The 12,640-nt window shown below is 38.3% G+C and overlaps 1 protein-coding gene across 9 annotated transcripts in view; it reads left to right on the top strand.

The window, feature by feature from the left end:
- Arhgef28 (Rho guanine nucleotide exchange factor 28) overlaps nt 1-12,640 on the top strand; it is a 291,621-nt gene that overhangs the window by 205,125 nt on the left and 73,856 nt on the right. For all 9 annotated transcript variants that reach the window (XM_078043571.1, XM_078043579.1, XM_078043576.1 and 6 more), the window contains 3 exons: nt 2,759-2,801; nt 6,998-7,121; nt 7,407-7,539. In XM_078043571.1, coding sequence (XP_077899697.1) covers nt 2,759-2,801; nt 6,998-7,121; nt 7,407-7,539 — 300 coding nt within the window. The remainder of the gene's footprint in view (nt 1-2,758; nt 2,802-6,997; nt 7,122-7,406; nt 7,540-12,640) is intronic.

Here is a 12,640-nt window from a genome sequence, read left to right as displayed (position 1 = left end):
CCCAATACACAATATTTAAAATTGGATTTATTTAATTTCTTCCTCTTTTCCTTTTTTCCTTACTTCATTACATTTTTAGTATTATTTGGCTTTTCATGCTATGTGGAGCAATACTGAGAATGGAATCTTTGTGCTTGAAACTGCCATCTAAGGTCATAACTTATATGTGGCAGCTGTTCAAAGAATACTTGTTGGTTGAATATGATGGACAATAAATATAAAATACAAAACAATTTCAACTTTGAGTTTTCCCCCTCTTTTCCCAGGATGAATTATTAAAAGAGAAGAAAGTAAGCCTGATAATAAGTGTCAGTTTGGGGATTTACAATGGACACGTTCTAAAGGAAAAGTTATCAGAGAATGTAAATTAGCTTGAGAGGACAGGAAAGAGAAGGTGAATTGAATTGGCTCTCAATTGTTTTTTCCTTTGATTTCATGGGTCCTTACAGAATCTCCAGGTCTCCCCATCCTTAATTTAGGTACTTTTTAAAGGCAACTTTCAATTTTTCACTGACAGTCCTAGCTGATTAATTAGCTTTATACTCTCACAACTTGAAAAACATGTTAAGTATTCCATGCAGTGTGTAACATGATGACTTTGCCTTTGCATCTGTGGTGTCTCTGATTTGTAAAGTCAGAAAACTCTGGAGTTTGAGATTCCCAATCAGATGACCAAAAGGAAATAAGGGGAAAGTGCCTCAATTTATACAATCTGTAATGAGCAAAGAAAGGTACATACAAGCCTTAAATCTTTGCATTTAGAATTAGAAAGAATAAGACATCAATTCCTTTTTTTTTCTGAAAAAAAAAAACCCTTGCCTTTAGGCAAGATATTTAAAAGCAGAGCTATTAAAATGAAGTTTGATACTATCCAGAGGGTAAGAATTACAACCAGGTGATTTAAGTAGAAGCTACACACTACACATATAAAAATCCCAATGGATAGACCATCTGGTTGCAACCATTTGCATGGATACCAGATTGGCCAGTCAATATCATTGTACTGTGAAGAGTAATTTACCTTCCAGTAAAGAAGGAGTAATTTTGTGTAATCCAAGCACAGGTATGAAGACTTGTCTAATTCAAAACTATATTCTAATGTTTCATTGTTTAGTTTGCTTTATCAAAAGCAAATAGACATTTTTGTTCCTGTAAATCTTCTCTTGATGGGTTTTGAAGAGTCCTAAGAATTTTCTCTATTTGAATAGAATCTGTCTGATGGGGAGGCTCCCATAGATGAGATGTCATGCTGATATACAAAGATAGGATTTTTTTTCAGTCCTTTTTTGGGGGAAAGTTGGTCCTGGGGATTGAACTCTGAGGCCTTCAACCACTGAACCACATCACCAGCCCTATTTTGAATTTTATTTAGAGACAGGGTCTCACTAGTTACTTAGAACTTTGTTTTTGCTGAGGCTGGCTTTGAACTCTCGATCCTTCTTCCTCAGCCTCTGGAGCCAATGGGATTCCAGGCATGTGCCACCATGCTCAGCATTTTCAATTCTTTTTAATTCTTATGTGTCAGGTTCCTTCTTTCTTGTCACTTTCAATGAGTCAATTGTTTTTTTCTTTTTAGCTAAGGATACAATGGTGGCAACTGTACTATTTATTGTTTAGATACTGAAAAACGTTTAAGTCTAGTTTTGTAATTCTTTTTGGTACATTGTAAATTTACATAGAAGGAAACATTGTCATATTGAAGTAATAACTCAGTCTCACCAGGCTGGATGAAAGCATTCTACTTCTAAGCATTTGAGAGGTGAAGTCAGCATACTTTTGAAAGTTACCGTGAACTGATGAGGGCACTCCTGTCACATTGTGCCCAGGTGACTGAGTCTACTATATTATTTTATTGCTTGATTATCTTAGATACCTTATTTTCTTGGAATTTTACCAGATTTGCAATAAGAATCCTGATTTCTATGGCTTAACTTGAGGAACGCTTTATGACAGCTATAAAATAAAGAGTTAACTTCCTCAAAGTAGGATTTCTCTTACAACAAGGCAGTACTAGACGCAACATTGATATTTAGAGGTTTCAGGGAATATTTATTTATTCTCCATATGTAGCTGGCTCATTTCCCTTATGACCTAGTTTTGCCTCTTCACTGTTCTGGATTGTAACAGTGAAGAATTGTCCTGCTCAGTAGATGGTGTGCTTCAAAGTAGCCACTCCCTCCTTCAGTTCTTCTCACAGTCTAAGTCAGTGTACCTGCTCTATCCCTGGAGTAACCACCAACTCTGGAAACGTGATGGCGTGAAGCTTTCGTGAGCCCTTCCTTCTGCCCCACCAGCCCAGCAGGAAAGGTAGTTCTCCTCTCCCATGAGCTACAAAAGCACATCTCTGAATTGGCTGCAGCTAGGATTTTATAAAGACAACAGCTATATTAAGATGGATTCTTACTTATGATGGCTTTCAAGACTTTTCCTTTGAGCTTTGCTAAAAAAAAATCAGCTAAGAAAAATTTATTGATTCTTTATGTTGCAGAATTAGTGTTATGAATAAGGGTTGACGCTCTGGTGAGGAGTAAACATAGAACATAGGACTAATTTCCCACACTTCTCCTCCTTGCTGATGCTCAGCCCATGAGTTCATAACTTTGTCCTCCTCCCCTCCCTTTCCAGTCTAGGGAAAGTGATTTTTTCCAAATGGTAGTATGTATGATGATGAAATATGATGAATGTGTGCATTTCAGACTAACACAAGACTGCAAGTTTGTCTGCATTAGTTTTAATTTTATTTTTCTGTGTCTTACAGAGCAAAGAGCTTACAGCTTACAAGAGCCACCAGGAGAAAAAAGGTACTTTAACTGTTCCAATTTTCTGGAGTGACCACTTGATCCACCTTTGGAAAAGTTTGCACATCTTGGTTATCTGTTCAATGGTTTGTGAGAGGTTTCTGTGTAAAAAAAAAAAGATCCTTCACTCCCAGGATGGGGTTATGGCTCAGTGGTACAGCGCTTGCCTAGAATGTGTGAGGCATTGGATTCTATCCTCATCACCACATAAAAACAAACAAATAAACAAAGGTATTGTGTCCATTTACAACTAATTTTTTTTTAAAGATCCTTTGTTACCTTTGTGGTTTGTATCAGTGCAAATTGGACAACTGTCTCTTTTAGTCTCAGGTGTGCAGGCCTTGGAATGGGGAAAAGATGTTTTGTTTTGGGGTATTTTCAAAACTGAATACCTCCACATATGGCACCCAAGGGAGCAGTGTGAGGACCACCTGCTTCAAGAAGGCAGCAGGTCTGCCCTGGATCTGTTGTGCCAAAGAGAAAACTTAAATCTATTAACAAATCTCGGGATGGTGAGTATAGGCCACCTCACTCATTCCAGGGTGCCTAAACTTCCTCATTCTCTCTTACTATGGATTTTTCTTATCAATGTTAGATTTGAAAGGAAGAATAAATGATGCAGAAAGGATTTCAAGCATTATCAGTTTTCTGGATGACATGCAGATTTGCAGAGAAGTCTAAACTTCTCTTTTCCCTAGAAGGTAAAAACCATTGCTGGAGGAAAGATTGCAAAACAGACTAGGAAACAAGTATGATAGCTGAGATCTGTTGGTCTTGAATAACTAACTGCTCATGAGTCACACCATGGAACAGATCTGGGGTCATATGCAAAACTAGCACTAGAAATGGCATAAATGTTTGGCTTTAAGAAATCATCTAAAAAACAGTAAAATTGACTGAGTTTTGGTCATTTTAACACTAAAGCTCTGAAACTGTTTAATATGTAGTTGAGGACAGACTATTTTGTTTTAAATGTTAGAATAAAAGTATCAATAAGAAAAAGGTTCTTTTGGTTCATTTCTGTTCTTTTTGGACCAGAATAGATACTTCCCAATGGTACAAACAGAGGAAGTCTGGGAATGTCCTTGAAGGATAGGATGACAATGAAGACAGCCTTGTGATGATGATAGTGGTGATAATGGGGAGGACAGAAGTACTAACCACTGACAATTACTGGGTGTTTTTTTTTTTTTTGAGCCTTGAACTGTTTTAAACAGCTTATATTTATTACCTCATTTAGGCAATTTATTTCCTAATTATGGCATTTGATCATCCTCTTCACCATCATTTTGATTAGAGGTCTTCTTCCTTTAATCTTTTCAAAAATTGGAGAAATAATGGGCTGATTGTAAAGATGTTTTAAAAATAAGAACATTTATTTTCCATTTGGAGAAGGATTTAAGACTGGAGGAGCCAGTGCTCTACTTGGTTAAATAGTAGCCTCTCATATACTTTTACATGGATGGGTTGTGTGTGTGGAGGCCCTTTCTAATTCCTCATTCCTCTCACTCCTGTTTTCCTCTGTTCTTTCATCTTTTTTGGTCTATATCCTGAAAGCCCCTGACTTTCTCTAACATACCCCTTTTCATTTCTAGTGCAGTATAGCCTTCTTCTTGCCTAATCTCTTCCTGATGTCTTGTTAGATATCCCAACCATACCTAATGCTTCACTGTAGTCATGTTGCAGTTAGCTACCTGAAGGACTGCCTTCTTAGGAGTCCTCTTACTGAGTTTCTGGAAAAGGATACATTCAGGTACAAAGGGGCTCATGCCAGAATTTTCAGGCTTGTTTAGCAGACACTTCATCTATCCCAGTTCTTGAAGATCACAGAGCATAACTCAGTTGTCTTTTTGCCACTTCTACATCAAATCTAGAACATCAATAGCTGGGTTTTTTTGGTTGTTGTTTATTTGTCATACTGGGGATTAAACCCAAGGCCTTATGCATGTGAGGCAATTACGCAAGCACTCTACCAACTGAGCTATGTCCCTAGCCTGTTTTTTCTTTTTTTTTTTTAAACTCCAACTATCTATGTGTTAAAGGAAGCATCACTGTGTCAATTTTCAATTTGCATAGTGGGAACTTCTTTTAACACTCTAGATGCTTTATTCTTTAAAACAAACACAGGCAGTTATAGATATAATTGATTAAGGATTAAGATATTGAGGATTTATATTCTTAATATATATTAAATATCTGTTTACATATTGAGAGGGCAGTACCCAGGACAGCCTCTGAAGAATGGGCACTAGTGTTTTGGCATTTGTGTGTTTACTTTGTCATTGCTCAGGTCTTATCAGCTTTTGAGCCTTAAAGGTTAAATGGCTCGGTTTATGTCTTTTTGTAGATATGCATAGGTCACTTGCTAAACTGTGGTACACTTAGAGATTTTTAATCAAAACTAAAAAAAAAAAATTGGTGCAGCTTTCTGTAACTTGGAGAATAGGAATAAAGTTGGGTAGCTAAGGGTTTATTTCATTTTATTTGAGAAAGTTTAGTTCTTTTCCTGGTGGGGAGTAGGGGAAGAGACTTCTTGTTCTTAAAATCCACACTGACCTGACTTGACCATTCTTGAATTCATTATGTCCCAAGTTTTCAATTCTATATAGGACAATGAGATGTAATAGAATTTAGGCCTTTTCACCATTCTGCTCTTCTTTTAGACATTGTATGGTACTTAGTGGGATCAAAAAAGGTATTCCAGAGGGGATTTAGGGTAATCTCTGGAATGTGTTTTTCATCCCTAATTCTAACAGTGAGCCTGTTGACTATTATGACAAAGAGTTTTGCAAATCAGGATGCCTAAGGTAACAGAGTTTATGGGGGAATTTTAGATTATATTAACCAGTCAGATAACTAAGGCAAAAATGACTAGAAGTGGCTGAGGAAGTAGAGAGGAAGTAAAAAGACCTGAGATCTTTTGTTACTTTCTATCATCACTCAGTTCTGTTCACTTTCTTTCCCTTCTAGCTTTTTCAGATGGCTTCTGTCAGGGGCACACAAAGTTTCACTTACTGTGCAGGATTTGAGTAGCAGAACATACACCATCCTGACTGTGCCTTTAAATCTGTATGGCCAAGAGGTAACTCTGAAGCCACTGGAGATATATATTTTCCCTAAATGCATTATAGATTTGAAACTCTAAAGTACTGAAGATAGAGCTTCAATAATTTAGTTTAATATACAAAAGGTTTAATGCATACTAGGTAGATATATATTAAAGTGTGGAATGGGTCTCAGAAGTAACTTAGTCTAAGTTTGTCATTAATCCGATAAGAAAAACTCAAGTCCTAAAAAGTTCTCATCAAAAAACCACCTTTTCATGAAAAGCAATCATGAAGTTTAAGGGGAGACTTTAGTTGGGAAATATTCATTATAGAAATAGTGTACAGAAGTATTATCTGGCTTGACATGAAACTTAGTTTGATTTTTAATGTATATTTTTTTCTCTCTCAAGTAATAGTGTCAGAAATATGAGTGTTAAAGGAAGTTCTAGGGGGAAATGTAACTTTGTAGCTTAGATTTTTTTTCCCCTAAAGAATGGTCATATGCATAAGAGGAGAGTAAGTGATGCTCAGTGTGCTCATGGTCATGTGCAATCACCTCTAGCTTGCATCTTATTTGGGGGAGAATCCAAGGTCTTTTCTCCTCTGCTATTCAGAGTCTCAGATTACAAATAGCCCAAAGAAGTGGGAAAAACTGAATTGATGGGGACATAGTCTATTTCTTGGGCTATATCAACAATATATGCCTACTGAGTATCATCTCTGCTTCTCCAAATAAATAAAAGCCAGTTTCATATTATTGACTATTTGGCAACTTCTCCGTGTCCTGGGAAATTTCTATTAGCACAATAAGAGGGAAACGAGAATTCTCAGAGTAAAATTGTAAGTCTAAGATTTCCTTTACTTCCCTAATATTTTAGCATAAAAAAATTTCAGGTATATAGAAAAGTTGAAACTCTGAAGTACTGAGTACACATTTCTTCCGTCTAAAGTCTACAGTTGTTAACATTGTAAGATGGTTGCTTTATCACATCTGAAGAGATGTGTCCATAAGATACGTTTTTAATAAAGAGTTTCTATTTTTTCCTCTTTGGAACAACCATTAAAGCCTGATTTACACATCCATCCATGCATATGCTGTTCTTGGATCAGACTTAAGTCCTGTGAACCATGATAACATGTTCTCTTTTGTAGAATTCAGGAAGAAGAATGGGATAAATACATCATCCCTGCCAAATCTGAGACTGAAAAGTATAAAGTGAGCCGAACTTTCAGCTTCCTCATGAATAGGATGACTAGCCCTCGGAATAAATCCAAGGTAATCAAAGTTCTGCACCTCTTGCTACAAAGCATCAGTGGCTTTCTTTCTCAGAAATTGATATAGTTTGCATTTTCCTTTAAAAATCGCTCATCTTAGATTTTGCACACATTTTCCATATGGAACATCTTCCAAGTCATTAGAAATACCAGGGCAACAGCATCCTGACACCTAGTTTTATTCTCATAGAAAACACAGACTCTGCCTCTCTGAGCTCTGCGAGAATGGCTCACAGCTTTTCCCTTTTTGCTTTCCCCCCACTTTCCGTGGCTGCTGGTTCTGAAGATGAAAAACAAGGATGCCAAAGACAAAGAGAAGCTGAATCGACATCAATTTGTCCCAGGAACATTCTCTGGGGTTCTGCAGTGTTCAGCTTGTGATAAAACACTACCGGGGAAAGAGTCATTCCAGTGCTCCAGTAAGTTTGGGGTCTAGTGTGTGATGTGTTTTGTCTCCCCAGCCAGTGGGCTTTCTGAGACTAGGGCCATTGCTAAGCACATTTGCTAAACTTTCATTATAGTGCCGTGGGTCTGATTGAGCAGTTTACCACGCAATAGCCAATACTGGTTAGAGTCACTACATGTTGTGCACAGTGGGTCGCCTCCCTGAGCTCCAGGCTTATCTCCTTCACTGCCTACTTGACGTCTCTACTTGGGTGTCTCTGCAGCATCTCAAATGTTACATGTCTAAAACTGAGCTCCTGGTCTTCCCCTCTGTGCCCACCTACAAGCTGACCCTTTCCATTAATGGCAAGTCCATCAGTTGAGCCAAATGCTCACGCTAAACACTTCTGAGTACTGTGTGCACCTCCCTTTCTCTCACAACTTACACATAATCCTTCGGCAATCCCCTTGGCTCTATTTTCAAAGTGGGCATAAAACCCAGCCACTTGCCACCCTTATCACTGCTATCTGTCTGATGTAAAGCCATCATTTCAACACCATTCTGACTTATTTTGAACTTTTACCACCTCTTCTCAAAACATTGGCCAGAGTGAGCTTGTTAAGACATGAATTCCTGGATTCCAAGTCTTTCAGCGGCTCCCTGTACCCCTCTGACTGAAGGCTAGAGCCTTACCATGGCCCATTCGATTGGCCCCATTTCCTCCTCCCACTTGCACCCTGCTTTGGCCACACTGGCATCTCTGCTGTTCTCCCAACATCCAGATACCTCCTGCCCTAGGACCTTCCCTTCCCTGGTGGTTCCTTCTGCCCACAATGCTATTCCCTCAACTGGCCACGTGATGGCTTAGGTAACCCCTTCTCTTCAGGCCTTTTCCATCCACTTTGTGTCTGGCTCTTCTTTTCCCTCCCTTTTATAATATTTACCACCATCTAACTTACTACATATTCTGTTTTATTGTTGTCTCCTTTACTGTAACTTCTATGGGGCTGGATTTTTGTCTATTGACAATGGCTAACACATAGTAAATGCTTAGTAAATATTTGTTGAATGAAAGAGACAAAGAATTTAGGCCAAGGCAGGTGCAATACATTTCATGGCATTTGCTGGTAGCCAGAACTGGGAAGATATCTGGGAGGTGGGGTGAAAGCACAAGGGGAAGAGAAGAGCAGGGGAAGGGCCATGTAAAGAACCAGGCAACTCAGAGTGAAAGTGCTTATATGCACTTGCAGTTGTTCATCTGATGCTGGCACAGTCTGTCTGTGGCATTAAAGGCAGACTGAATGCTTTTCTCACACTTGGCACAGTCTTCAGAGATGCCAAGTTATTGTATGCTGGAACTTTGCTGTCCTTCAAGACTGATTTCTTTCTTTTACTGGATACAAAATGGCACCAGGCCATTCAGATGTGTTTTCATTTGTTAAAGGTTTAGAGATTTTCTCTGAGTGCTGTTAATGGATTGCTGCTGGCTTGCCTGCATTTCAGCAGTCAGCTTATCCGTGTGGTGGGTGGTTGTTTCATAGGTTGTCACTTCACCTTTCTCATAGGACCTGATTTCTTCTATAGTGCCCGAGGCCACAACTAAGACCTGTTTCCCTGCTATTTTCCATTCTCCTGGTTCTTCATTCGGTGCTTAATATCCATCTCTGCTTCTTCTTATGAAGCATCTGCATTTTGGCCTCCGTCCATACTACTTAACAGAAGTCTTGCTTTTGATGGAAACTTGGGATTACTTTGTAATTTAGTCTACAGTCTTTCCTCCTGCTTTTAGTTTGAAATCCCTTCTTTGGGGAAGGGTTCTCTTCTTTTCCATGGTGGCCACTTTTCTCTTTTACCCCTTGCATGGTCTCCTTTTTCCTAACTCTAGGTGCCCTCCAAACTCATCTTTTGAGCATTCATTCATTTTCCTTTTATTATTTTTAAGAATAGTCACCCAGTCTATGTTCTAAAATACCCAGCTTAGACCTGTTCTTCAGCTTCATGGGCTTCTTACTTTCCTTTTAGTTCCACATTTCCAGTTGCCTAGAGGCTGAGCACCATGTAATTTATGGCTACTTTTGAGCATGATGGCAGAATGATAGATATAAACCAAGACTGTCACAGGCACTCAGGCTTATAGGTGACCCTGTGTATGGATGTCTTCTCCCAGAGATATCGTTGTCTCCTAGACTCTACGTGTTTAAAACCACCATGGTAATGTGGTCCCCTGCTTGGGTTAATGTCACTGCAGACTCAAACTTTGGCTACAGTGATCCCGCTTCCCTTTTGTCTCACTCTCCCTGGGTCAATCCATCACTCTTTCATTTCCCTTTTCACTGTTACTAGTCGGGTAAATTCCTATCCCACTGCTACAAGTGAATTGTGCTAGTTTCTCTCTCTCCGGGTGTTTTCATCTACAAATTAGGATGAATACTTTTACTGCATTTATCAAAATGCCATTGGCTCACATAAATTAGGGACTTCTCTCTCTTTTGGTTTACTGAGCTAAGCCTGGTTCTTTGCATGGGCAGCCAGTCCCTCATCTGTGACCTGCCTTCCGGTCCCATGCTTCTCTCTTCAGCCTTAGTTGACCTCCTGAGGCCTTGTGAATCCTTTGTCTCCTACCACATGTGTTTTCCTGCCTCTGTCTTTGTGCTTAGGATAATCTCCCTCCTCAGACTCCCCTCCTCCTGCACATGGATCCAGGTGTCTGACCTCATCTTTGCAGGTCTTTCCTGTCTTCTGTGGTCCAAATTCCATCACATTTGTGGTATATTGCTCCTATTCTATTTAGTACTGGGCTATGTAAACCTTTCTGGAGTTTAACTACTAAAATAGACCAAGTTCGTTAAGGACTTTAATGATGGTAACTCTTGGGTAGCCCCTACAGCAGCCACCACAGAGCTGTCTCTTAGACACTCAGGCCCAGTGGATGACTGATAAAACCAGGGAGCCAGGGCTCAATGGAAAGGAAACTTTTGTAGTAAACAAAATGTTGGTTCTTAGTGGGTTGATACTGTGGATTTTGATGGAGGTTGCAGTGAAAGATGGAATTTGTTGGAAGTACTTAAAACATATTTAGCTGTTAAAACAGTTATTCCTTTTTTTGAAAATTGGATTCAGATTCATAAAAGATATAAGATTTAAGGAGAAATTTAAAATTATCTAAAATTTACCACTTAGAAAAAATTACTGTTTTGGAGTGCCTTCTAACCACAAAAATATTATATCAGCTTTTCATGATAATGTTTCATTTGATGGTGATGTCAAAGGTATTCAAGTCTTCTTGTACATTTCAGTTTTTTCTAATTTTTTTTACAACATAAATGAACATTCCTTTGTACCTATCACCACCCACATCTTCGATTATTCCTGTAGATTAAATTCCAGAATCAATATGTATGAGTCAAAGTGTATGTTTGACTTTTTTATTAACCCATAATTTTTTTAGAATTAGTTTTAAAATTTATAGGTTTTTTTTGCTGTTGTTGTTGTTGTTTAAAGGGGGGAGAAGGGCGTTGGTTCTTTAGCTTTTGTTTATTAAGTTTTTACATTGGGTACAAGGTATGATAGACAGTCTCTGCTAGGTAGACAACCATAGTCTGTGAGTATGTTTTTGTTTTTAATAACAATGGTTAATATTTCTAATCTTAAAATATGATATGATATGAAACAACATGTAAATCCCTGTGTCCCTTTTTTCTCTGTTAGAGTTGCTAAGTTTTTTTCCAAAAATTATATTTCTATGAAATTCCCTATGTTTATAAATAGGTTTCCCTGCTTATATTTTGATATTACCTTAATCTGGTAGGCAGAAATTTAAAAAAATCACACCTTCATTGCAGATTTAACTGAAAACTACCCTTTTAACTCCATTGCATGTCTTTGTCTGAGATGAACATTCCTTTTGTTCTCTTCTTTACATTTCCCTTCACTACCCCTGTGGTTCTGATTTGGGGCGTGTGCCTTGAATTTAGCTAGAGGTGATCTGCAACACAACTGAAGGAGCTTGTTTTATAGCAAAGAGTTTTTCTTATTTACATTTAATTTTACTGCTTCCAACTGTCTTTTATGGCTCGTTGCTATTTTCCTTGATGTTTGGCTTAGCTATTTAGGCCATGTGTCCTTCGCTTTTATCTTCTCACAGGATTTGGCTCAATACACTCTTTTAATATCTACTAATGAAGGCTTTAAGGCTAAGTAAGGCTAATAATTTAATACTCTTTTATTTTCCTTCTGTTTACCCTTTCCCCCAACCTCAGTTAATATACCAAGTTAATTATTATAATTATTATATTACTTTTTTATATTGTACATTTAATCTTTCAAGAAAAATTTTCTATCTGAAGAAAAATTTGACTTTTTTATTTATTTATTTTTTCCATTCTGCATCTCTACTTACAACAACTTTTAGATGTGCTTATTTTCCTGGTTGCTTTTGCTTTCCTTCCTTCCTTTCTTTTTTTTTAATACAGCCAATCTATTCTTGAACCCTCACTTTTGATTCTGCTCTCTTGGACTGGAACAGGATTGCTCTGTTTTCTGAAACCTTGTGTATGGAAGGGCCGTATCTTTGCTCATTCACACAGCTTACCTAGCTAAATAAAACCTTGAACTACTATCTTTTCCTTTGGTGCTGCCTCAAGGATTGGTCCTCCTTGAGCTCTTCCTATTACAGTGGTGAAGTCTGGGGCTGCCTGAGGGGACTCTTATAGGTGACCTCCCTTTTTTCTGCTTTGGATGTTAGAGGACTTAAACATTTTTAATCACGTGGGTATTGTCAGAATGTGTCTATGGGGTAGTTGTTATTTAGTTATTTTTCTTAGAAGACAGGGAGACCTTTGGTGTGCTCTTTGCAGCATCATAATGTCCTCATGTTTTGTACCTTGTTGCTTCTGATCTACGTTTCCTGATTTCCTCCTTGGGTAAATAGGATCTCTGATATCTGCCTTCTTTCTGCGGCATCTTCTGTTATATAATTATACCTGTCTTCTCCACATTCAGGAGGGAATCTTTCAAGTTTGATTTCTAGCGTGCCTTTGATATTTTTGTCACCCTGATACATCCCATCTTGTCAGCTGACACTCTGCGCTTCCCCATCCACGTCCTTGCAGTCCCCACTTGTCTCACAGAGTTCC

This window comes from Ictidomys tridecemlineatus, chromosome 1, assembly GCF_052094955.1.
Source record: "Ictidomys tridecemlineatus isolate mIctTri1 chromosome 1, mIctTri1.hap1, whole genome shotgun sequence".
NCBI classification, from domain to species: domain Eukaryota; kingdom Metazoa; phylum Chordata; class Mammalia; order Rodentia; family Sciuridae; genus Ictidomys; species Ictidomys tridecemlineatus.
This window is presented reverse-complemented; position numbering and strand designations above follow the sequence as displayed.